Source organism: Cricetulus griseus, chromosome 7 (genome assembly GCF_003668045.3).
Source record: "Cricetulus griseus strain 17A/GY chromosome 7, alternate assembly CriGri-PICRH-1.0, whole genome shotgun sequence".
Lineage (NCBI taxonomy): Eukaryota > Metazoa > Chordata > Mammalia > Rodentia > Cricetidae > Cricetulus > Cricetulus griseus.
Window position 1 is genome coordinate 69,623,854 of NC_048600.1, and position 27,272 is coordinate 69,651,125.

At 46.9% G+C, this 27,272-nt stretch overlaps 1 protein-coding gene across 2 annotated transcripts; it reads right to left on the reverse strand.

The window, feature by feature from the left end:
- Positions 1–7,911: 7,911 nt before the first annotated feature.
- Atox1 (antioxidant 1 copper chaperone) lies at positions 7,912–21,162 on the reverse strand. 2 transcript variants are annotated; one of them, XM_027427452.2, is made up of 4 exons: positions 21,005–21,162; positions 14,577–14,652; positions 11,302–11,436; positions 7,912–8,040 (listed from the first exon to the last, which is right to left on the reverse strand). In XM_027427452.2, the coding sequence occupies exons 1-3, from the start codon at positions 21,008–21,010 to the stop codon at positions 11,312–11,314; spliced, it is 207 nt and encodes a 68-aa protein (XP_027283253.1). In that variant the 5' UTR covers positions 21,011–21,162; the 3' UTR covers positions 7,912–8,040; positions 11,302–11,311. The 2 variants fall into 2 exon arrangements, with proteins under 2 accessions (XP_027283253.1, XP_027283251.1); XM_027427450.2 differs by lacking the exon at positions 21,005–21,162 and adding an exon at positions 20,687–20,958.
- Positions 21,163–27,272: the final 6,110 nt, after the last annotated feature.

Below are 27,272 nucleotides of genomic sequence, written 5' to 3' on the forward strand. Positions count from 1 at the left end.
GTCTATGGTATTAATAACTTTTCTAATTTTGTTGTTATTGTTTCGACACAGTGTTTCTTTGTGTAGCCTTGGCTGTCCTGGAACTTGCTTAGTTGACCAGGCTGCCCTCAAACTCAGAGATCCATCTGCCTCTACCTCCTGAGTGAGGGGTTTAAAGGTGTTGCCACCACTGTCTGGTTTATATTAGTCTTAATCTGCCTTAGTTTCTTCCTTGAACTTCCATTTAGAAACCTTATAAGAATCTCCCACAATTCTAGATTTTTGGTAGGGGGAGGGGGACAGGATCTTATGTGGCCCAAGCTGGCCTTGAACTTGCCTGGAACTAGGATGATTTTGAGCTTTTGATCCTCCTGTCTCTGTCTCCCAAGTGCTGGGATTATAGGCATGGGCCACCAGGCCCAGCATTACAGTTCTGCTTGATTTTGGCAGGCCTGACATTTCTCAATTTTTTTTTTTTTCTATTTGACACTGAGGCCTTGTTTCACACCAACACCACTCTACCCAGAACAGATGGACAGGGTCCTGCCACTCCTGAAGTAGGTAAGGATGTATCCACACATGCACAGTGCAGAAATGGTTGGAAAATCACCTTCCTGGCCCAGAATGACCATCTTTCTGGAAAAGTACTAAACTACCCCAAACTCTCCTTATAGCCTTAGGAAGTAACTGTGAAGCTGTGGAGCTGACTGAGACCTACCCAGTCTGGGGTGGATTCCCGGGGAAGAGCTGGCTGGGTCCCATTGCCTGGCATCGGATGGACTTAGTGTACCAAGAGGCTGGGCCAGCCAGCAGCCACCCAGTGTGTGTCTGGACTTGTTTTTCCTGCCTTTCCTTGCTCCTTTTAGAGCCTGACTGAATGGGCCCAGTCTCTGTGTTGTGCCCAGCCAGCACTGGACCCCTCTGTCTTGCCTGCTCCTCTCCCAACCGCCTTGATAAACAACCCTCTCCAGTCTGGGAGCCACAGCAGGAGGCCTTTTCTCCCTCCTGCACCCCAGGATGCCTCTCCCCTCATCTGGGCTGCTTTCCCAGGGCCTTGGCTGGGAACCTATGTTAACTCATCCTTGGTCCACCTGAAGTTTTTAGTAGGAAAACTTTGTTTTCAAAACAAATTATTACCCTGAGTTTGCCAGTTTACAGAACAGATAAATACGGAAGTTTATGTCAGATTTGGTAATTATGGCCAAATATTGGAAAGAAAGTAAATTTCCATCTGTGGGGACCAGGTTAAATAAAATGATGGTGAAGTTACACGACTGAATATTACTGTTCAGTTACCTCAAGGCCTGAGTCATATCCCAACAATAACAGCAAATGTTCTGGGGGAAAAATTCTCCATTTTCTATGGATAATATTTGCTTCCTAGTTCCATTTTGGAGCAAAGGCAAAGATCACTGCTTGGGTTGTTAGATCTGACCACTTTTTATTACGCTCCTCAAATGTTTATTCCATAGTTAAATGTGGCGACAGAACATCTTGTTTTATTCCAAACTCAAAGGTTTCTTGAGATATAAAGTCTTGGGACATTAAATGCTAAATTTGAGAAAATCTCAAGCAAAGAGATGAGTGCCACCCTGTCACCTTTAATAGCAATCCCAACTTTATATTTTAATTTTTTTTTCTAATAGGGTCTCACTATGTATTCCCAGTGGGCCTAGAACTCACTCTGTAGATCAGGCTGGCCTTGAATTCACAGAGATCCCCAGCCTCCCCCACCTCCCAGTGCTGGGATTAAAGGTGTGTGCCACCACCCACAGCCTGGTACTTTACTCAGGAAAGAATCGGTAGAGGGTTGTTAATTTTAGACCATGTTAATAAGCCAGTGTAATAGCCACAAGTGTAAGTGAACCAGTTGTGTGCTTTAGGGGTGTTTGCTTGTTTTTCAGATTTATTTTTAGTTTTAACTATGTGAGTATGTACGTGCACATATGTGTAGGTGCCTGAGGTGGCCAGAGGTGTCAAATCCTTTGGAGCTGGAGTTACAGGCCATTGTGAGCCTCCCGAAGGGGTGCTGGGAACTGACTCAGATCTTCTACAAGAGCAGTATATTCGTAGCCACTGAGCCATCTCTCCAGCTCCATGTTCATTTGTGTTTCCTACTCACAGTCCAGGCTGGCCTCACTCTCTTATCTTCACCCTCTTAAGTTCTGGGATGAAGGTATGCACCACCATGGCCAGCATCCCACATAGTTTTTGAGACCTGGTCACTCATTGACACTGGATCTCACTGACTGTGCTAGACTGGCTGGCTGGTAAGACAAATCACAATGCAACGCCATCTAGCCACTCAAACATGAAAGGCCTAACTGGAGCTTTTCAAATAATGCCTTTTCCTGCCCCCACCCTGGGGAAAAGGAACTTATTTCTCAGTCCCCACCCCCTTAAGTGATGCTGGACAGGCGACTTTCCTTCCTGAGAGCTGAACACAGAACGAGAAAAACAATCATTTTACATGGGAGGAAAGCGGTACAGTCAATCTCCGTGTCCTCAGGTAACATGGCCAGTGCCAGGAAGCAGGACGCAAGAGGCTCCTCCCAGACAGTAAAGTAAAGAGGGTGTTTGCCCTCCCCCAGCTCCAGTGTAATCCAGGAAAAATGTTAGCCAGCCCCGCTAGTGAGATAGCTTACTAGTCTTCAAAACTGGAAAATGAGAAAGTGACAAATGAGCTGAGCTGATGATGTGGTAATCTGGGACTAGGGTGTTGAGAGCAGGGGGATCTGGAGTTGAAGCCCAGGGTGGGCTGTGTAATGAGACACTGCTTTAAGGAAAAAGAAGAAACATGAAGTGTGGGGAGTGAGGGCTGGGGGTGCGGCTCAGCTGTCAGAGTGCTTGAAGTGCCAGCATGCATGAATTTCTGGGTTTCACCTCCAGTACTGTATAAACTGGGCATGATGATGCATGCCTTCGATCCCAAATACTCAGGACATGGAGGCAGAAGGATCAGAAATTCTAGGCCAGCCTGAGCTACATGAGATCCAGTGTCAAACTGCCAGAACATCAATGAGAAGAGGTAGCATGTACCCCAGTAGGAACTGGGAGAGCAAGAAGGCAGACTGGGGAAGCTACTGGTTCAGTGCAGCTCTGTCCAGGTCCAGAAGGCCTGAAGCACTTGCCACCACAGGAGGTTGGGCCTGCAGCAGAGGCAGAAGCTGAGGTGGCATTGGGAGGGTCTTGGTCCCACAGAGGGGTGTGGCACTCTACGGGCTTCAGGCTGCTCATCTCCTAGTCTTCCAACCTCTCCTTCCTGCTGTCCCTTGCCATCTCCGGCTTTGTGGCCCTCTAATTACTGGGCATGCATGAGGACCACAGCTTCTGTTTAGGTAAAATGGTAGTCATGTGACCACAAACAGCTGCCTCTGGGAGGGCTATTTCCAGATTGAGCCTGGACTAAGGGCAGAGGAGGAGGCAGGCCCAGAGTGGGATGTCAATGATCTTGCAGTAGAAAGATGTGCGAATGTGCTCTCAAGTATGGAACCCAGAAGCTGGTTTGGTAGAATACCTACAAAGCTGGGGACTTTTGGGGGTTATCTGCTCCACCTGTAACCACAGTGCCAGATGAGATAGACAGGGAACCCCCACTATGACCCCTTCTTGAGTGTCCTCCAATTCCCTGGGTTCTGTGTGTTCTCACCCAGCCACATCCAGATCCTGCAAACTGGGGTAGGATAGGTGTGGTCCAGTCCCCCTTGGCCTCTCCCACCTTTTCTCAGCTTCCTTTATTAAACAGGCATCCAGGAGACTGGGCATGGTGGCACAAACATGTAATTCCAGCAATCAGGAGGTGAAGATGCAGAGATCAGGAGTTCAAGGTTATCTTTAGCTATAAAGCAAATTCAAAGCCAGCTTGGAGTACTTGAGATCCTGTCACAAACAAGTAATGGCACCGAGAAAGAAAATATTGGCCAGAGGCTCCATTAATACAAGGTTGTTTGATCTGGGATGTTTATGGGGAATGGTATTTATGGGGACAGAAGCTAGAGAGGGTGGCAGAGAGGAGAAAGGAAGGACTCCCCCTGTGGCACCACCACTGGGAAGAGCTAGGTTAATGCCCCATGTGCTGCAATTCACTAGCCCTAGGCATGAGGAAGGCTGAAGGAAAGGGTGGACTTTACACAGGAGCCTCTCCCAAGCTGTCCAGAGCAGGACACACACACACACACACACACACACACACACACACACACACACACACATACACACACACACGCAGATAAAGTTTAAGCCAACAGATTAAGTAATCTTGATTCATTTATATAAACTAAGTGGACATAGCTACCAAAAACACAAAATTCTAAAAGCAGCCCTGATGGACACTCCCAAGAAATAACAGACTTGGGCTGTGTAAGAGATGGGCACTAATTAAAGATGTCATGAAGAGGGTGGTGGCCCAAATGACTGATCCCCTCCCACATGGCACAGGCACAACCCTCCAGTCTCCACTGTTTTTTTTTTTTTTTTCATTCTCTTCATTCTCTCTCTCTCTCCCTCCCCTCATTATCAACCTTTAGTTTTCCAACTGAAAGACAATGCTCTCCTTGTAGAACTGACATTATGAAGAATCATGGGTAATCCTCACTGTCCCAGGAGCCATGATGAGCAATACAGATGAGGAAACAATTTCACAGGAGAAACCATCACCTTCCACGGGCCACAACCTCCCAGTAGCAGGAGAAGAATGTGAATGCTGAAGTCCAAAACACACTGGCTGCAGGTGGAAAGCCAATCCATAAAACTGAATCGAAGCTGGGTGCAGTGGCACACATCTATAATCCCAGCACAGGAGGATGAGACAAAAGAATCTTGAATTGGGAGGCCAACCTGAGCTACAGTGAGATTCTTCCTTAAAAAGCAAACATTCGGGGCTGGAGAGATGGTTCCATGGGTAAGGGTGCTTGCTGCACAAGCAGGAGAACCTGAGTTAGAATCCCAGCACTCATATAAAAAGCCAGGTATGGTTGCATGCAGCTGTATCCTTAGTGCTATGGGAGGTGCAGACAGGGTAGTTTAGGCTTGCTGGCTGCCGGCCTAGCTCTAAAATCAGTGAGATTTTAGCTCTGTCACAAGAGAAAAAGCATAGAGTGATACAGCAGGATACTTGACCCCCCTCCTCTGACCTCATGCTCTCACAGGCATGCTTAACTACACATATAAGCAATACATACATATGCACAAACAGGGCTAGGGAAGCAGTTTAGTGGTAGTGCTTGTCTTGCATGTGCAAGGCCCTGGTTTGGTGGTTTGCTTTGCCTTGCATGTTGTGTGTGCATCAGATTGGAAGGGTCTAGTCTATATTTTTAAAAGATTTTTTTCATTATATACACACACACACACACACACACATATAGTGCTCCATCTGCATGTACACCTTTATGGCAGAAGAGGGCATCAGATACTACTAGAGATAGTTGTGAGCCACCATGTGGTTGGGTGCTGGGAATTGAACTCAGGACCTCTGGAAGAGCAGTGCTCTTAACCCCTGAACTCTCTCTCCAGACTCAGAGGTCTATTCTACAGGAGTCTCCCTATGCCCTTGGGAAAACTTGGTGGCAACAGTGAGCAGTTTTGAAAAATTGGAACCTGCACTAAGGCTGGGGTTAGGTTGGAATGCACAAAGTTCTAGGTTTGATCCCCAGCATTGCATAAGCCAGGCATGGTGGGGCATGCTTGCAATTCCAGCACGTGGGACAGGAGGTCCATAAATTTAAGGCCATCTTTGACCACTTAGTGTGCTCCTTGACTATGTCTCAAAAACACAATAAACAGGGGCTAGAGATGGCTCAGTGGTTAAAGGGATCACATTGCTCTTTCAAAGGACTTGAGTTCAATCCCCAGTACCCACATCAGGTGGCTCACAACTGCCTGTAACTCCAACTCCAGGGGATCCAATGCCTCTGGCTTCTAAGGTGACCTGCACTCAAGGCACATATCCACAGACAAACAGACCGAAACACATATACACCCACTTAAAAAAATAAATCTTAAAAAACAGCAACTGGGGATATGTTGAGACCATCTGCACAGCAACATCATGTCTCAAAAAAAAAAAAAAAAATCCAAACCAAACGAAAGGTAGCAAGGTGGACGATCACTGGCTAGACACTCTAGCTGGAGTTGTCAAGCTCCAGGTTCAGTAGAGACCCTGTCTCAAATGACAATTGAGGAAGACACAAGATATTAAACTTGGGTTCCGTTTTGAGGTGAGCTGGTCCAGGCTGCCTAGTTCATTGGAAACACACCAGGCTTGAGATAGGGGTGCATCTTAGGGCTAGGGACTCCTTGGAGGGATCTTTGCCTCTTCTGTTCTAGTTGGGATCAGTGCTTCCTTAATTTTGTCCTTCAGGATGACCAAATCCAAGGCATACTGCCATCTAGTGGTTAAAAAACACCTACAGGAGGCTTGGGAAGAAGAGGCCCTTGGGCCCTAAGGGACCACAAAGGCCTGACACTTGGTAGGCAGCCTTAAACTCTGTATCTGAGGCCTGCCCTGCACTCAGATCCTTTGTCTTCACTGTGGGAGTGCTGTATCATGGTTGTGTTTCAGCACATTAGGCTAGTGCCTCTGCTAAGGAGTGAAAGGATGTCTTGGTTCTGGCTACCAAGCTCCCTAGAGTGAAAGCATTGTGATTGTCCAGATGAAAAAACTTTCCACAGGAGAGATTAACTGACTAGTCCAAGGTCATGGCTGGCTAAGGACTGAGCTAATCTTGTTCCAGGTCCAGCAGAATTGAGTGCCCAGTAAATGCCAGGGTATTCACATTTAGCTTCCTTTACCCACCTTAGGGATCTCACAACTGCCTTTATCTCCAAGAGATCTAATGTCCTCTTCTGGTGTCCTCAGGTACCTACACACACTCAAAGATACATACATACTCATAAATAAATCTTAAGGTTTGGGCATGGTGGTACATGTCATTAATCCAAGCACTTGGGAGGCAGAGGTGCTTCTGAGTTCCAGGCCACAGTGATGCCCTGTCTTATAAAAGCAAGTGAAACAAACATGTTACAAACCTGCCTATGCACAATGGTCACTTGAAGAAAGCCACTTGGTTTTCTTCTGGCTTAAGTTACTGGAATTCTGGTCAGTGTAGCTTGGCAAAAAGATGCCACGTCTTTTGTGAGGTGTGGTTTCCTTTTTCCAGCTCCCCCACCCAGGTCTAGGTCATGAGGCAATGACTTTGTTCAGATCAATTCTCCCCATGTTCTGAAATTTGTCTAGAATATTCAAGGACATATCAGACACCAAGTGTGTCCTGCATGGTCTTGGGGTCCATCTTGGCATCTCTCTGGTTCCCTGCCTCACAGCAGGGAACAGTAATACCTCCCTGTTTTTCTTAAAGCTACACAAACCAGAACAGTCCTTTGCTTCACCAAGCAGCTCTGTAAAGGCACTGCCCTTTAAGGGGTTGCCATGCCTCCATCCATGAAATACATAAAAGTAAGTAGTGGATGCTTGCCGGAGGATTTCTCTACTCCAAATAGTTCACACTAATTTGTTCATTTTGTCACAACCATCACAATCATTTGCCAAAAGTGTGGTTTTCTCTCAGGCTTTGAGTGCTGAGAGGTTAAGTAGACCAGCTAGGAGTTACTAGAGCTGAACCCTGCTGGGGCAGCCTTTTTTCAGCAGCTTCCCATCTAACTGTTTCAGAGTTTCATTTCTTAAATGCAAGTCACTTAATAGCTTTTCAAATATGGAGTCTATGTAGTGAGAAGAAAGAAAATCATTGATCTGGTCTAATGATATTCCCATTACAGAAAGGCCCAAAGAGGGCAGTGGGCTGCTCAAGATCACACAGCAGAGAGTGGACAAGAGATGGGCACCTGACTGCCAGTGGGAGGTTCTAGAAACATAGGCAAACACAACAGCAGCTTGTAGGTGAGCCAGCAGTACCAAGAACACGCAATAGACACTTCTTCAACAAATGCAGCTTGACTTTATTGCAAGGAAGCTGGCAGGGAGCCCGCAAGGGAGAGTCTGTCTGGGCATGGCTGAGCTGGACAGAAGTTGGTGTTCCAAATCTGCCAGGAGACCAGATCAACAGCCTAGGAGAGAGGGAAAATTAGATCAATGGCACCACCTACTGTGAATAGGAAACATAGCACCTCAATCTCAGGATTCCTCTCTGTACTGCCCATGGTGATCAGTGTATGCCCAGGTGAAACTTTGTAGGCTACAAAGTAACTAGATCTGCTAACTCTGGGTCTGGGTGAGGAGCAGGAGCTGACCCCTATATATAGTGCTTAAACATGTTTGACACCTCCCACCATAAAAAGTCAGAACTGAGCTTGATGGCAGATTTCTGTAATACCAACACTGGGGAGGTAGAAGCTCAAGGCTAGCCTGAGCTACATGAAACCTTAAAACAAGAACGATAGCACAACAAAAATAAGCATAATGATGGTGATACATGCCTGTAATTCCAGCCTGGGGAGGTGAAGACAGGATGGTCAGAAATTCAAGATCATTTTCAGTAAATCTTTGGTTCAGGGATAGCCTAGGCTACTCTATTTCAAATAAGCAGGCAAACAAATACACTGTAGGATTCCTTTTGTAGAAAGTCTCCAGGCTAGCCCAGAGTGGCAAGCAGCAGACTGGCATCAGAGGAAGCAGTGAGGGTGATGGACAACCACTGCTTGACAGACATGAGGTGTTTTCCTCAGATAATGAAAATGTTCTGAAGGAGGTACCACAGTGTGACTGCTCCGCTGTGAATGCACACAGTGTTAATGAATGGCACCCACAATCACAGCTAACTATATCATGTCAACTCCATTTTCACCTTGATAACAAAAGCCACAAAGTGAAGCTGGAAGTGTCACACTGCTGTCAGCAGGGGCTACTGTATGTGCAAGAGTTTCTGTGTCTAGACTATGTGTCCAAACTGCAGGCTGACACGACCACTCTTCCTTCCAGTCCTTCCCCACAGAGATCATGCTTATCAAATAGAATCTTTGTTTTTTTTTTTTTTTTCAAAATTAAACAGAACATTTTCATTAGTGTGGTGTGTGTGGGTGTTGTGTGGGTGTAGAGGTCAGAGGACGAGTTTGCTCTCGCCTTCCACCTTTACGTGGGTTCTAGAGATCAAACTCTGGTCACCAGGTTTGCACACAGGTGTCTTTACCTGATGGGCCATCTTCTTGGCCCTCAAATACAATCTTATATGGAGAAGCTGGGTATGGGGGCTCACGCCAGGAATCACAGCATTTGAGGGGCCAGGGCAGAATTGTTGCAAATTCCAGATGGCCTGTGCTACACAATGAGGCCCTGCTTCAAAAAATGATTTTTCAAAAATAAAACAAACTAAACCCAAACAAAGAAAAACTATACATGGAGGTCCGACACACAATAGGGTTGTTTGAAAGAGACAGAAGTCAGTGGTCCACCCTCACCTGGTCCACAAAACCCAGGGATGCAGGGACCATGCTGGATGTGCAGGTCTGAAGCATGGAAGAAACTGCTGGTGTCATCATCCCAGAGAAGACAAACCTTAAAGAGGCTGCACTGGGACCCAAAAAGGCAGTGGGACAGAGTGGAGGGGTTCACTCACTTCACAGATCAAGTCTCAGGCAAATAAAAAATGCCTGGACTGAGAATAGAGTTGGCACCTGAACCCTAGACTGCTTGCTGTTCACATTGGTTGTTCCTGGGTCATGAAGCAAATCCAGGAACTAAAGAGGCATGGGGAACAATGGCTCCTGTCTGTCTGTCTAAGCTTAGTGTATCTGCGCACATGCGTTGAATGTGTGGCAATCAGAAGACAACCTGAGAGATTCAGTTCTCTCTACCATGTGGGTCCTGGAGATGGAATTCAGGCTGTCAGGCTTGGCAGCAGGTACCTTCACCTGCTAAACCCTCTTTCTGGCATTATTATTATTATTATTATTATTATTTAATTTTTTTTTTTTTTTTTAGACAGGGTGTCTCTGTGTAACCCACATTAGCCTTGGCTTCTTGTTCCTCCTCTCCTGCTTTAGCCTCCTGTTAACTTGCTCATCCATGTCTTTTGATTTGCTGGATGTCACCATGTAACACAGAACACATGGCTTGGGTTTCAAATGCTCACATTTGAGGAAGAGGGAGGCAATACTCAAAGGGGACCCTCCTACCCCCAGGTGATTACAGCTGGCCCCTGCCAAGGGCTCTCATGAGTCACTTGTAGGGTCAGTGATATTCTATCCATCACTTGAGAATGCTCACACAGGAGGCCTAGCTCATACCAGCCTCTGCCTGGGCTCTGGTCAGGTCATGTCCCTTCACCAGGTCTCATTTTTCTCAGTTCCAGAGAGGATACAAACCACCAAAGAGGTGGCCATCATAATTCATGGGTCAGATGCAATGCAGAGGGAAGGAGGACTGCTGGGTACAGTGGGAAGGACTGTTGGGTGGCCAGGTGAGGTCTGTCATGCTTCTTGAGGGAAGGGCACTGGCACAGGGCCATTTCCTGCCTCCCTGGGACCCGTAAAGCGGAAGGAAGTCAGCTTAGATGGGTCACTGACTCTGCACTAGGCTGGGCTAGAGGGGCAGCCAGCTCCAAGCCGAAGGAAAGGGCAGGGTAAGCATGAACTTTTTTTTTTTTTTTTTGGTTTTTGAGACAGGATTTCTGTGTAGCTTTGGAAGCTGTCCTGGAACTAGCTCTTTAGACCAGGCTGGCCTTGAACTCACAGAGATCTGCCTGCCTCTACCTCCCAAGTGCTGGGTTTAAAGGTTTGCTCCATCAATACCCCACCTGAGTATGAACTCTTGTACAGGAGTACAAGACTCAGAACACAGGCATCAACTGTGAAGGGGAAGTCACTTCACCAAAGCAAGAGGCTCACCATTCCAAGAAGGTCAGATACTCTAAACTTAGACCCTGCTGACCAGGCAAGGTGCCCCTCAAGTCCCAAAAGGGACCCTGGGGATATAACATGGGAGCTCTGTCTATTCACTGGTGGCCACCAAGACGCCTGAGCTTCTGGTTTGTACTGGACAATAATGATGTACTTGTGACCCTTCCATAGGGGGGTAGTGGGCTGAACACCTCGAATCCAGAAACCCAAATTTCAGTGTGTTCCAAAATGAGAACTTCCTGAGTGACAACTGGATGGCAAAAATATTTAGAGTTTTCCTATTATGGATGCCCTATGGGTGAGTTTAGGTGAAGATTCCAAACCCAGAGAAATTGCAATCTGAAATGCTTCTGGGCCCAAGCATTTCAGATGAGGGATTTGCAACCCACGGAACCCCTGGAGAAGCAACAGGCTTGTGCAAGAAAGGCTGGAGCCTCACCCACCTACCCCTTCAGCACATCCAGAGGGACTCACCAGGTCCTGGCTACTTGGGGCCAAGGTAGGAGACGGTTTTCCCTGTTTTGTTGAGGGTTGCCAGCAGGGTGTCCGGGTTGTGCTCAGACTCAATGCAGACCTTCTTGTTGGGCAAGTCAATGTTGAACTGCACTCCTACAGGAAGAAGGAAACTGGGATGTGGGAGGGGGAAGCAGGACCCTTCCACTCACTGGAAGAAAGAGGTCATCCTCCTTAATTATCCCTGTAACACCAGGCCCTTCTGGAGCCAGGCAGCAGCAAGCTCTTTCTGTTTCAGGCACTGTGAGCATGGCAGGCAGGCAGGCAGGCAGGCAGGCTCTGCTACAGGCTCTTCTCTGTGTGTAAGGGATTGAACTCAAGACCCCAAGCATCAAGCAAGCACTCCACTACTAAGCTATTTCTCAGCCCTGAGTTCTTTTCTCTTTTCTCCCTTTCCTTCCCTCCTCCCATCCAGCTCTCCCACCCCAAAACCTGCCATCGCTACCTCACTTTCCTGTGCTCAAGCTATCCTTCCAATTCAGAAATACAGAGCCCACCTCCCTCCCTTTCTTTATAATTTTATTTGAAATGATTTTTTAACTATGTATATGTGTATGGCTCTCTGTGTGGGCATGTTCAAGAGTGCTGGTGCCCTAAAGGGCAGAGGTTATGGGATCTGGAGTTGTGAGTGGTTGTGAGCCATGAGATGTAGGTGCTAGGTCCTCTGCAAGAGAAGAACATGCTCTTAACCATGGAGCCATTTCTCCAGCCCCAGATTTACATATGTGTGTGTGTGTGTGTGTGTGTGTGTGTGTGTGTGTGTGTGTGTGTGTTTTCCTTGCATGTGTATCTGTGTACCACATATGTGTGGTACTCATGGAGGTCAGAAGAGAGCATTGGATCCCTTGGATCCCCTGGAACTAGAGTTACAGATGGTTGTGAGCCTCCATATGGTGCTGAGAATTGAACCAGGATCTTTTGCAAGGGCAACAAGTGCTCAACTCTTTCTCCAGCCCCTTTCTTTCAAATTCTTGTTACATTTATTTTAGTGAGAGCATGTGTGAATCTGTTAGCAAGTATGTGAAAGAATCTGTATATGAGCATGTGTGAGCATGTGAGAGGGTGAGTGTGTGTGAGTGTGAGCATAAATGAGAGCATGTGTTGAGTGTATGCATGTGTGTGAGTGTGAGAAAAAAAAAAGAAAACAAAACAAAAACGCATGTGTTAAGGTCAGAGGACAACTTGGAGACAGCACTCTCCTTCCATATGGGTCCTGGGAGTTAAAACAAGTTTGGCAGCAAACACCCTTACCCACTGAGTCATCAAGTGCTTGTACACCCTGCCCCCTCTCCCTTCGGGTCTCACATGTGTATCCTACCACTGAAGACCCGTCCTCCCCTACAACCGTTTCCCCCCTGTTTTTGTACTACTGGTACCCAGGGAATCAAACATGCCAAGCAAACACTCTGAGTTTCAGCCCCAGGCCTTTTTTATACTTTTTATTTTAAGGCAGTCTAAGTTACCCAGCGTAGCCTTGAACTTGATCTACACATCAGGGAGGCCCGAGCTTATGATTTTCCTGTCTCGGTTTCCTGTGATGACAGGCCCGGTTTTGTCCCTTGTTTTTTAACAGCTCCCCAGTCTTCCCAGTGTGTGGGTCTCTGCATCTGCTCATGGACTTAATCTTTCCAAGGACAGGGGATCAGTTCTGCCTGCCCAATGCTGTTACCATTCTATAGTCAGTGCACCCAAGCCTGCCTGGACACACCTATGAAACAGTTTGAAGCCTACTCTGGGGTATTCATAGTGAGTTCTAGGCTAGCCAGGACTACAATGGGAGACCCTGTCTTAAAAACAAAAACAAAACATAAAAGGAGATATTCTAGCTTACAAAGCTCAGACGACTCACTGTGTCACTGACTCACTCTCAATGTGGGACTTGGGCAAGGCCCTTCCCCTTGGGCACTGATGTCATCAACCCCTCTCCACCTCGTAAAGTCCCACTCTGTGGACTGACGATATGTGGGCAGTCTCAACATGCAGTGGTATTGTTACCTAGGTTTTATTTATGATCTGTAGAGATAGGGTACCACTCTGTAGTCCAGGCAATGCCTAGTTTGTCTCCCAATTGCTGGGATTACAGATGTGAGCTGCCACACCCAACTTTGCTTTGCTTTTATAAACTTGTTAGTATTATTATTTTGTTTGGTTTGGTTTTTCGAGACAGGGTTTCTCTGTATTGTTTTGGAGCCTGTCCTAGAACTCACTCTGTAGACCAGGCTGGCCTCAAACTCAGAGATCTGCCTGCCTCTGCCTCCTGAGTGCTGGGATTAAAGGCATGTACCACCAATGCAATGCCTGGCTTAAACTTATTATTTTTATTTTATTGTAGTACTGTGGATTAGATCTAGAATGTCACACTTGCTATGCAAGCACTTGACTTCTGAGCTATACCCCCTCCCTCCTGTGGTCATTTTTACTTTGAGATAAGTTCTCCCTAAATTGTTCAGGCTGGCCTTAAACTTTTGATCCTCCTGGACTTCTGGTTTACTGGAAAGCATCTCCCTGCCTGGCTGTTGTTAATCCAAATATCACACTAGAGATCACCAACGTACTAACCACCACCTCAAGGACTCTGGAGCTGGATGCTGTAAAGCCAGATCCCAGTTCTGCCCTGCTGGCTCTGTGAATCCAGTCAAGTCATTGAACTCTCTGAATAGTTCCTGCCTTCATAAAAGGAAGACAGCCACTGCTCATTGGTGGTATGTGCCTGCATCTCAAGCAGAGGTTGGATGGTGGAGTTCATGACCAGCCTGGGCTCTACAGAGACCCTGAAGAGGGAGGGGAGAGGGAGGAGCGGAGATGGAGGGGGAGGAGTGAAAAAATGAACAAAATGGAGTTGTAAACATATGGTGGCACAGTGGCACATGTCTGTAATTCCAGCATTTAGAAGGCAGAGGCAGGTTATCACAAATTTAGAAGCAGCCTAATCTATATGGTGTGTATTCCAGGACAGCCAGGCCTACTTAGCAAGGCTTTGTCTTAAAAAATAAAGAAAGAAAGAAAGAATAAACTAGGAGGGGAGGAGTGTAGTGAACGAAAGAAACTTGAAGTGGCTGCAGTGAGGTACAAGACATCTCCACATAAGCCACTGAGCAGAGGCCAACGTGAGCACTAGGCCCTCCACACACTTCAGTACCAGCTGACCAGCAGTCAATCCTTGTAGGCCTCATGTATCTGAACATAACTCCCATGTAACCATCTCCCCATCCTCTCTCCAACGGACAGATGCTCACCTCCCAGCTTGTTGAGGACTCGGGAGACGGCTTCAGCACATCCTTCACAGCTCATATCCACGGAAAACTCGTGCTTCTGCAAGAAAGGGAGATTATGAGCCAGGCGCTGCAGTGACCCATACATTGTCTGAGGGCTAGTCAGGGGCTGGCAGGGAGCAGAGAATGGGCACAGTCTCACTGGAAGTCTGTCTGTGATCCCAGTCTAGTCAACAGATAAGAGGGGGGGATGCAGGGTTTCTGTATGTCACAGGCTGTACCAACAGAGACAATCTCTACGATACCTTTTGCAAGGTCTGGTATAGGATGAACAGATCCAGGTCTGTGGGAGAAGCTCTTTTCCCATCCTCCCACAATGTTACTGCTTCATGAGTGAGCTGTGGGCTTCGCCTCAGGACCAGGGGACTCAGCCACAGGTTACCCCACTCCCAGCAGAACTAATCTGGGACCTGTTTCCATATCAGAACATTATTTTCTACATTGGAGTCACCAGGGACTCTACACAGGCTGTAGGTCTGCTCAGCAGCCTGGATGGGGACATCGATTATGCCAGCAGGCAGGTTACTCAGGTATGTGGCCACCACTGCTCTGATTCAAGTACCTCATGCTCAAAGGTAGCAGAAGGATTTCCCAGGGTCCCCAGCACACTGGAGGCAGACATAAGGGAATCCCAGGTTCCTGAGGTCCTGGATCACCATGATATCTAACAAGTCAAGGCAGGCAAGGGTACACAAGACTATGCTTCTGTTCAAGTACAAATATTCACTGTTGCACCCCAAATACTGGGAACAGCACCAGGCACAGGGGAGTGAGTGGATGACCAACATGATCACCGGACAACTTCTGGGCCTTTGGTTTTTTCAGAGAAGAACTGTGCCAATAATCCCTTCCTTCACAATAACTGGAAATGACAACATCTGGGCTCCAACACTTGCAAGTTGTATGACCTCAGTAGCTTAACTCATGAGGTACCAGTCCCTTCTCCATGCTGGAGAATGGGACAAACACAGGGTTTGACATGGCAGCCAGCTCCACCGTGACCTCCACTCCATCTTCTCTGCCTCCTTGTATTTATGCCCTTGAGAGTTCATTCTATAACATCGAAGTGTAAGCCTGTGTGTATTCAACATAAGGCTGGAGTACCGTTATGTGACTAAGCTGGTCACAATATCAGCTTCTGCCCTGCTCCCTTCTTGGGCCACTCTGGAACAAGCTAGCTGCCATACTAAAGACACTTTACTATTCAACCCTTGGTCCATCTGGTGAGGAACAAAGTCTCCAAGGTCAAAGTCAAGGAGTACAACAGCCTGGGCAAGCTTCTGGACTACACTGTTGTTCCCTGAGACCCTAAGCCAAGCCTAGTCACTCTGCTTAGCCACTCCCAGGTCCTGACTCTAGGTTTGGGGATAAGTATTAAAGGACAATGGATAACTAAAGGACAATAGATAGTCAATAAGATCATGGGACTAGGTGCCTCTAGGTGAAAGTAATTACTTTCTTCCATTTCTCTCTTCCTTTTGAAAAACAATGTAATTTTTTCCTCAGGCCATGGGAATGTAATTCAGTGGTATATTGCTTGCCTGGCATGTGCAAGGCCCTGGGATTTACTTCCCAGTACTGAGACAGCCAAGCATAAGGAATGGCTTGGACTATACACACCTGTCTCTTGACCATGAACCTAGCAACCTGTTAGCAACCCAAGACTGACCCCCACACTTGCTTTAAGCATTGGAAATAAGTTACTCCCCTCAGCAATCCCCAATTTTCCCATTTCCATTCAAACATCCTAAACCACCATCCGGAATCTACTAGCAAGGGACTGATCAGGCTTAGACTGTTTTGGAGTGCATGGAAAATGAAGCAAGTTGTCCTCAAAGTGAAATTTTAGAGAGAATTCCTTATTTGCCACCTATGCCTATGCATAATTGGGTATGCATATGATTAAAATCACTTGCACTAGCTGGGTGGTGGTGGAACACACCTTTAATTCATTTTAATTCTTTGAATGAGATGCTAAAAAATATAAACACCCAGCCCAGACCCCAACCACCAGTAATAGCACTGCAAACAATAACAAAACAACGACTATCTCTCCCTTCTTTTGGTGGTGTTTTGTTTTGTTTTTTTGGTAGGTGCTGCTTTGAGAACAAGATCTCATTAATGTAGACCAGGCTAGCCTGGAACTCACTATGCAGTCCACCCTGGGCCTTAAACGATTTTCCTGCCTCAGAATCCCAAGTACTGTATAAACAAGTGCCCAACAACATACTCAAATTCAGTGCCCACCTTTCTCCATGAAGCTCATCAAAATTGCTCTAAGACAGGCTGAGCATCCCTTACCTGAGTGCTTGGGAGCAGAAATGTCCCTAATTAGAGGATATTTGCATACACATAATGAGATATCTTGGGAATGGGAAGAGTCTAAACACAAATCATATTTATACATACAGACTGAAGGTAATTTCATGCAATGTTTTTAATGCACCATGTTTGGGCACACACCACTTGTGGCATCAGGTTCTGGCTGGTCTGAAACTCCCTATATGTAGACCAGGCTGGCCACAAACTTACACAGATCTGCCAGCCTCTGCCTCTTGAGTGATGGGATTAAAGTCATGCACCGCTGTATCCAGCATACTTCTTAAAAAAAAAAAAAAAATTTACTCATTCTTTTTATGTGTATATGTGTGTACCTTCATGAGTTTGTGCACACCAGGACTTCCCTGAACTCAGATATGTAGCATCCCCTGGAACTGGATTAGAGGTAGCTGTGAGCTGCTCTGTGGTGACAGGAATTGGACTTGGCTCCTCTGCAAGAGCAGCTAGCACTATTACCTTCTGAAGGATTGTAGCTCAGTGGTATAAAGCTTGCCTGCCATGACCTAAGGCCCTAGGCTCAATCTCCAGCACTACCAAATAAACTAGGCTACACTTGCTACAAGCACATGATATTGAAAATTACATTTGGGGGCTGGAGAGATGGCTCAGCAGTTAAGAACACATACTGCTTTTCCAAAGGACCTAAGTTTGAATCCCAGCATCTACATTATCAGGTTCACAACAGCCTGTAACTCTTAACTCCAGGGGATCTGATGCTTTTTTCTGGACTCCACAGGCACCTACACTTATGTACACATACCCACACAGACAAACACATATACATATAATTAAAAAAAAAAAAGCAGGAACTAGGCAGTGCATGCCTTTAGTCCTAGCACTCGGGAGGCAGAGACAGTTAGATCTTTGTGAGTTCGAGGCCAGCCTGGTCTACTGAGCGAGCTCCATAACAGTCTCCAAAGCTACAGAAAAACCCTGCCCGGAAAAACCTAAACAAGCAAGCAAATAAAAGCCAGGTGCATGCCTTCAATCCCAGTACTCAGGAGGCAGAGGCAGGCGGACCTCTGAGTTCGAGGCCAGAGGTCTACAGAGTGAGTTCCAGGACAACCAGGGCTACACAGAGAAACCCTGTCTCAATCTCCCCACCCCCCCAATAACAAAACAACTAATTTTTAAATAAATAATAAAAAATATTTCATTTCAAATAATAAATAGGGCTAGAGAGACAGCTCAGTAGTTAAGACTACTTGTACTTTCCCAGAAGTTCTGAGTTTGGTTCCCTGAACTACAACCACCTGTATCTCCAACTCCAGGGAATCTGAAGCTCTTCTATCTCTGCACATAAATGGTGCGCATGCACTCTCGCTCACACAAATAAACCTAAAAGATAATAAGTATACTATACTTATCCACTTATTTGCATGTGTGAGTGTGTGCCATTGAGTAAGTGTGGATGTCAGAGGCTATCAGGCTTGCTACAAATATCCTTATCAGCTGACCCATCCTACCACCCTCAAACTCCTTTCTGCAGTATTTTCCTAGCTTGAAAACAGAACTATTCATTTCCTCTTGCTGGGAGGTCACTAAGGTGATGAGGCCATGGGTGCAAAGGCAGGAGCCCTAGAGAGGCTTTCTTTGCTCCAGGGAAATCTTGTTGGTTTTATAACAGCCCATCCTCCACAAACTGACTCTGAGAAGAATCTCTGAAGGGGGTTTCAGAAGATAAGTAATTGCTGCTCAGGGATCTAAAGTCAACAGTTATCTGAGCTCCAAACTGAAGACCCTAACAAGGAAGTCTTTCACAGTACAGAGGTGGGGGGGTGGGCAGCTCACAGGAGGCCAACACTCCACTCCAACTCAGAACTCCCTACACCTCTGCCTACAAACTCTGCAGTTTACACCTGAGGATGACAGAAAGTTCTGCCTAATGGATAGGGTGATCCAGTCTTCACAGGACTATCTCAAGACCTGCTCCATCCCTGGATGTCTCCCCAGTGCCTCTTACAAAAGGGTCATGGAAGAATGGCAGAGCATACACAGGCCCCAAATTAACACTTGGGAGGCCTACGTAGGAGGATTGCTACAAGGATCAGTTGGGCTACATATTCACTTATAGGCCAACCTGAGTTACAGTGTGAGATGCTGTAACAGAAAACAAGCAAAATGGATCCTCTGACGTATATATTAATGTTCTACGGCAACACGCTGTATTATGTATTATGTATTATTACATACAGTATTACTTCAGAGAGCCGGTAAGTGGTACAATTCTTTAACAGACCCTCTAGAACTGGAACAGTGGGAATGGAAGAGGAGAAGTTCTTCTAGAGAACATTGTGTCTTTGGACACTGGTGTCTGGATTCCTGATTACTAATATCTAATTATCTCTGATGTGCCAGGCCTTCTTCTAAACACCTTGTACACTGTCTTGTTTGATAGCTACAATGCTTCCATAAGCCAGGAAACTCTTCCTATTCCCAAGAGATGAGAAAGCTGAAGCTTGGAGGTTGGGTACTGACTCAGGGAGATGCAGCTCATGAGTAACAGGGCCTGGGTTGGACAGAGTACACAAAACTCTAACTTTTAACCACTGAGGTCCACGTTAAAATGGGGTGGAAGCCTGTCCTACATCTACACAGGAGGTACACCACTCCTTGGGGACCGGATGGGTCACTAGTTGTGTTAGATATTTTGATGACATCATTCTAGTTAATACCAAACACAGCCCTGCAAGGTCAGTTTCCAATCCCTATTTTATGGATGAGGAGATGGAAGGCACACACAGAGAGACAGAACATCTTGCCTGAAGTTGCCCAGCTGGCAAGCCATAGGGCATAGACTGGGTTAAGCTTTGGCATGCAAACCACCTTTGGTAAAACTCATTCCCCTGGCTAGACTGGAGGCGGCACTTGAAAGATACCTTTAGTTGTTGGTCTTGAGCTAAGGTGTCTACTATATGCCTCACTCCAATGAAAGTCCCCAGAGGCAGACACAGAATAGAGGGGTCTGCAAGTTATTTTCTTCACTGCTCTCCCCAGGAGAGCCTGGCAGCCTTGACTCTGGGATCCCAGGGTTATGAATGAGCCTCACACTGCAGGACAGACTGGCTTGACTGGTAGGATGGACTTTATCAAGTCTTTTGTTTGTGCTTTGTGCGATCTGAGGAAAAGTCTCTCAAGACAAAGGGTAAGAACCACAAGTGCCACCTGAGATGTTTAAGTCTGCATCAGGTGGGAGCCTCTGGTTCACTCACAGACGATAAGCCCGCTAAAATATGCCCACTGGGTTCAGAGGCACCAGGAGAAAAATGCTCCCGACTCCAAGGCCCTAACCATTATCTCAGGAACTCAACACAGATCAGAGCTCAAAGGCAAGCAGTACAACTGGTTTTGCCCAGCACTTCCCAGGTGATCTGGCTTCATCCTGGATCCTATCTACCTAGCGCCCAACTAGCGCCCAATAAATACTCTCCAACAAACACTGGGCTTTTTCTTATCTTGTGTAATGTTCCAAAGGCCTTTATTAATAAGCAATGAGGCTATGAGGCTAGAAACCACCATGCACAGGAGTGGGTGATTTCAAAGGCAAGGTAAGCGCTGCTCTTGGCTCTGGAAACTCTGCTCCGAGCTTTGGGAACTCCTGGCTGGAAAGGAGGAAAGTATCCTTTCGGTTCAGGGTTGCCCAGGGCTGAAGTGGAAGCAGGCCAGTGTGGGCAGGGGAGGTGGAGAGACCTACTTCTTTGAAAACCTACTAGCTCGGCGGCAGGGGCATGCACCTGGAAAGGGCAGGTACCGGCGTCCCGATGCGGGTTCTCTGCCCTACCTCCCGGTTTCAGTTTCTCCATCGTGCAGGGAAGATTGGGGCTGCTCCTTGACTCTCTAGAGCGATCTTGAGGCCTATATTCTGCAATACAGTTCTCTCTACAGGTTTCCCGAGGGTCGCGAAGCTGGAGGGCGAGTGCGGAGGGAGAGTAAACTAAAGCATGACTGCAGCTCCGGCCATGGCACGCGCCCTAATAGCAGCGTCTGGTCGGGCAGCGGTGCATCGGGCCGGAGAAAACGGTTCGCACGGGTGGAGCGGCAAGGCCACTTACCGGCATGACTGACGCGGCACAGGCTGGGAAGGCGGCGGCAGCGACTACGACTGGAACGCCTCTCCCGGGGCAGCAATGCGGCGCTTCCGGAGAGCGTTCCTGGAAGCCCCACTTTCAAGCCGACCCAGCCTACTGTTAGGCCCCGCCCTAGGACTGGGCTCCGCCTACTCCCCGCCCCTTCCGGGTTCAGCTATGGCAAGGCTCCGCCCCTGAGGGAGGCTCTGCTTAGTTCCCGTCCCTTTCGGCTGAATTACAGCCTGGCCCCGCCCCCTGGGCTGGCCTCCACTTAGTTCCCGCCTCTTTCTAGTCTCAATATATTATTAGGCCCCGCCTCTTTGAAGCTTAGTCACTGGCCCTCCGGAGGGGCCGGAGGGACTGGACTGTTTTGAGACTTGCCCGAAGTTGTCACATGAGATCTTAGGACGTGAAACTGCGCTCTTCACTGGGAATGCAAGATCAAGACTCCTAGAAAGGATGGATCCCGGCATTCCTTGCTACACTAGAGTGGGCTAGCCTAGGGCTGCAGGCCTGTTGTTCCAGCTACTAGAGAGAGGCTCAGAAAAGAAGGGTTCCTGGTTCAGGACCCTGGGCTGCAGAGTTCAAGGCCTTCATGGAATTCATGAGACCTTATCCTGAAAAACATTAGGAAAAATAAAAGAAATCCATTTCTTTTAAGACACTAGGCATATAGGTACACGCCTGTAATCCCAGCACTTGAAAAACTGAGGCAGAGTTGGTTGTGGTGGCACACACCTTCAATCCCAGCATTCCAGAGTCAAAGACATGAGGGTCTCTTGAGTTCAAGTCCAACCTGGTCTACAGAGTGAGTTCCAGGATAGCCAGGGCTGTACAGAGAAACCATCTTAAAAACAAAGCCAAAAGCCAAGGAAAAATTAAAACAACAGAAAAAGCTGAGGCGGGAGGATCCGGAGTTCAAGGTAGCTGGGGCCTTTATTCTCAGCACTCTGGAGGGAGAAACTTCCTCCCCTCCCCCTTCCTATAGGCCAATTGGATGAAACCAATTTTTCAATTACAGTCCCTTTTTCAAGATGACTCTAGCTTGTGTTAAGTTTACAAAAATCTAACCAGCACTCCTATCCTAAAGAAAAACAAAAAAACCTGTGAGAATGCAAGTGTTATTCCCATGCAATTATGGCTGCCATGGTTAGTTGAGTTACTACATGGGTAATCCAATACCCTTGAAGATGGGTTTTCTCAGCAGTGCCAGCAGGAGCCACTAGATGACTACTGATGGCCTAGATTGATCTCCACCACCAGCCATTTATGTTCCTTGAGCAGAAGGTTAAGAGAAGATCCCTAAACTAAGTAGGCAACTTGTCATTCTGTGTATCAAGATGGGTTCAGTCAGAAAACCAGGCAATTTATTGTACACAGAAGTTATGAGAAGTTGGCTAACAGGAAAAAGCCTAAGAATCAAAGAATAGGTGGATTGGGGGGGTGGTGGCTGAGAGTCAAGGGAATCATGAATTGGAGACCAGTCTGAGCTACCCAAGAACCTGTCTTAAATCAAATGAACTAAAATAACTAAGAATATAGCAGACTGGGCAGGGTGAGCACCTGTAATCTCATCACTTGGGAATTGGAAGCAGGGGGAGTGCAGGAACTTCAAGGTCAGCCTACCTAATACCACATCCGAAGCACCGCCCCCTCCACCCCAGATACAAAAGTGTGGTGGATGTAAGATTCCACCATCCAGAAAGCTGAGACATGGTGTCCAAGAAGTAGGTCCTGTCCCCTGCACGCCAGTCCCAAACTGAGCTCAAAGCCTTATTAGGAAGGGCACAGCCGTGACCCGCTGAATGCAGAGTGCCTGGGTCCTGGCTTAGAAGTCTGGCTGGGAGGCTACTGGAAAAACACCTGCATCCCTTACAAGGGAACTAATACCACTCTCTGCTCTTCTCCCCAACTGGACTCTTGACTTCTAGAGAACAAGAACCTCCATCTGTCTGTCCAGGACAGAAATGTCACAGAGGCTGACGCAAAAGCCACAGAGCCAGTGTCAAGCACAGGTGGCCCCAGATTTATTCTGGGAGAAGTGATGCCATCTTTATTTCACCTACTGCCGTGAGACTTCCTGTTACTTGCCCCTCTGCCTGATAAGCATGCAGGTGTTTCTAGTTAGTGTTGCAATAACACCACATACATTGCATCCAGGCTGTCTCTCAAAAAAAGGGAGAGGGTTTATGTTTATTGATCCGATTTTTTTTTTCAAGACAGGGTTTCACTATGTAGCTATGACTGTCCTGGAACTCACTCAGTAGACTAGGCTGGCCTCGAACTCCAGAGATCTGCTGACCTGAGATTAAAGGCACACACCACCACTGCTTTACTTTATTTAAAGATTACACTTGTTTATTTTGTAGGTGTGAGTTTCCACATTTGTATGTCATATCATGTGTTTGGAGACCTGAAGGCAGCTTTCATGAATGGATCTCTCAGGAGGTTGTTTCCTGGAATCCAACTCTGGTCATTAGACTGTGAAAAAACTCTTGCTGGAAAAAAAAAAAAAAACAAAAAACAAAAAACAAAAACTCTTGCTGGCCTGGTTTATTTTACTAATTTTTCTTTTCCTTCCTTCCTTCCTTCCTTCCTTCCTTCCTTCCTTCCTTTTCTTTCTTTTTTATTGAGAGGAGGTCTTACTCTGTAGCTCAAGATGGTTTCAAATGCCTAATCCCAGGCCCAAAGTGAATATACACACTTTAACCCCAGCACTCAGGAGGCAGAGGCAGGTGGAGCTCTGAATTCAACACCAGTCTGCTCTACATATCAAGTTCTAGTCAGCCAAGGCTACATGGTGAGATCTTGTCTGAAAACAACAAAAAGACCTTTATATCATGGGCCCTGTTATGCCCAGATCACGAAGTCCTCCAAGAGCTAAAGAGCAGACCAAACCCAGTATGTAAAAGCAAAGAGCCTTTATTTAAGTTCAAGTTTGGACTCTCCATCTGTTCTACACAGCAGTTGAGAACAGAGAGTTCCCAGCCCAGGTGTGGTAGGTTTTTCATCATAGTAGAGATTGGGGGTGAGAAGATTTTCAGGGTTCATGACCCTGATTGGTTACATTTATCTAAAGGTGTGTGCTTAGGCTAAGGGACTTCAGGTGATCCTATCCATTGTATGGTCCGATCCTGGGTAGTGCCCAGGTAGTCCCAGCTTGTGATCTCCCTTGGAGTCAGGTGTTACCCCAGGGTAAATTGAAATTTCAGGCCTACTTTCTGGTTGGTCTCCACTGAGCCTTGGCTTGGCAGCAGTGTAGCCAAGCAGCAGGTGTGTACTAAGTTGCCCTGGGCCCAAAAGGTCCAGGTAATGGTAACAATCTGAGTTTGTTCTCCAGGCCCCAAATAGTGGAAGGACAGAACAACTAGTTACTGTCCCACTGTCCTCTGACCTCCTCAGTCAGGCCAGGACATGTGCACACCCACAAATTGAGAATGGTGACACTGTTAGACCCCCGAAAACTCAAGAATTCAGGGTCCCAGGCCACGTTCGCGGTCACCCCAATCACCAGGCGGATTCGAGAGCTTGCTGCAAACTGCACGAGGCTTTATTGTAATTTAACGAGCTAACCCCATGTTAGCTCAGGTCTTTCAACCACCCACCATGGCGGATGGCTAGCAAAGACCGCTCCTAGGGTCTCCCAAAAGATCTTATAGGGCAGCGTAAGGGGAGTGTCTAGGGGTACGCACAGGCTCACGATTGATGTGCTTCCAGGCTTGGAGGGCTTGCCCTGTGTTGATTGGTCAACTGGTTGTTATGGCCCATAGGCCCTCCCAGAGTGGTTGCTATGCTCTCTACGTCATTGCTGTGGGCTTGTCCGTAAAGCACACCCAGGGTCGTAAAGCATAGCGCCACCAGCTAACTTCCGGTTGGTTCCTTGTCACGAGACAGGCATCTGACTTTCTAGTTTCTAGGACAAGGTCATAGAAGCACATGTTGGACCGTTATGGCTGCCAAAAGGGAAGCTGGTTCCTTCAATACATACCTGTCATCCTAGCATTTGGAAGGTGGAGACAGGAGGCCCAGAGAAGTTAAAGGCCAGTCTGTTTGATTCTGACTCAAACAAAACAACAGCAATAACAAATTAAACAACAACAACAAAAAAAAAAGGGTGCAGAATGAAAACTAAGCCTGCCTTCTCCACTGGGACAAAGTTCATCCCACTATCAGTAATCATTAACTGTTTCTTGTGGCTTAAATTCAATCTCACCAGTGCAAGCACAGTGAAAAGACACAAGTATGGATGAACCTGGACCACCCAGGGTGTCCAGTGTTTCTATGGGAGCCTCATGCCCAGCATAAGGTTCCCATTCTTCCTCTTTGCTCACTTTCTCTTGAACAGCTCTATGGGTATTACCTGTTGACTTGCCCTCATCTTCTGGATGGTTTGGTGACTGTCTCTTGGAAGTGGAGATTGTGCTATTGTGTCGGTTACTGTGTTATTATGTCTGATTCTTTATGTAGCCAGATGTTTGGGTAGAGTTGTTCTCTCTCTCTCTTGTTTTTGGAGACAGGGTTTTGGAGTCTGTCCTGGAACAGACCAGGCTGGCCTTGAACTCACAGATATCTACCTGCCTCTGCCTCCTGAGTGCTGGGATTAAAGGCATGTGCCACCATGGCCTGTTCTTTCTATCTTTTTTGAGGTACTCTCCTTATAAAGCCCAGGTTGGCTTTGAACTTGAGACGGTATTCCTGTCTCATCCTCTGGGAGTGGTATTCCAGGCCTTCACCAATATCTTAGGCTTCATCTTCTATCTCCATTACAAACGGCTACCCTAAAGGTTACTGTAGTAAGCCTTTGTTTACAGAGAAGACCTCAGTCAGCCCTGTACGCCATACTTGGATTAGTGAATCTTTTAATTCTTGCAGAGAAGTTCTTTTTGCATTGGATAGTGATTAACACAGAGATTAATAGTTTGGTCAATGCACTAGAATAAGAGACTGGCGTTCTCAGCCCTAAATGGATGTCATTATTGCCTACACACCTTTGAGGTTCAGGGTTCTTTGCAGAATAGGAGGCAAAAAGATTCTAAGAGGCAGAGAGAGAGAGTAGATGGCTCAGGACACAACAGGCCATCTGCATATATGAACCCACAAAGACAGGGACAGCATGCACAAGACCTGGGAAAGTTCAAGTCAAAGTCCCAGCACAAAGTCCTATCCTTAGCTGAGGAACTATTGTCAACTGATGGCCATAGGAGAGGGAGAGTCAGTTTTCTTCAGGTAGGTCCCACCAGAGTGGCTACAATGGTAGATGGCCCTACACCCATTCACATACAGGCAGCACTAAGTGTACCTAGTGGGAAAAACAACAGCAAAAAATTAAAAACCAAAATATCCTATGAAATTGGAGGAGAGGGGATAGGGCGACCTTGATCAAAACACTTCATATGCATGTATCCAATTCTCAAACAATAGAAAGATATGTATCTTTACATATCCTTCCTTCCTTCCTCCCTCTCCCTCTCCTCCCTCCCTCCCTCACTCTCTCTCTCTCTCTCTCATGGTTTTCAAGACAGAATTTCTCAGTGTAACAAACAGTCCTGGCTATCCTGGAACTCATGGATCTGCCTGTCTCTGCCTGGCTGTGGTGGTATACTGCTTTAATCCCACCACAGAGGCAGAAATCAGGAGGATCTTCTTTGTGAGTCCCAGGCCAGCAAGGGCTACGAAGTGAGGAGAAAAAAAAATTATATATATATATTATATATATATAATTTTTTTTTCCTCTGATTTCTTGGGTGGGCTAATGGGATAAGTGATCCTAGAGAATTCTCAATTCAGAAATGCCCACACCTCTTTAGGGCTGGGTGCTTGCAGCCCTTAAGCTGGTTCTCACTGGAGGCTCAAGCCGCTGCCAGTAGACAGGCACCCTGAAACCTCCCGCTGAGTCACGGCAGAAGATGGCCGGCTACCTGGTCCTGGCGGAGCGCTAGAGACTTTTGGCTTCCACCGCTCCAGGCTCTGCATGGTTCCCTTTTCCTTCCAGCCTGGACTGGGCTGTCTCTGAGTCTTTCCTTTGTGCTAGAGGACTGTACACGTGTTTTCTTTTCTGAAATACACCGGTAACACTTTAACATCTGTGTTCCAGTATTAAGGCGGTTAGGGCAGGAGTAGGTGAGTTCAAGGTCAGCCTAGGCTACAAGGTAAATCCAGATCAGCATTGGCTACAAGAGAAGACCCTGTCTCAAAAAATCCTAAAATCAAACTAACAAAAAACAAAACCAATCAAACAACAATAACAACAACA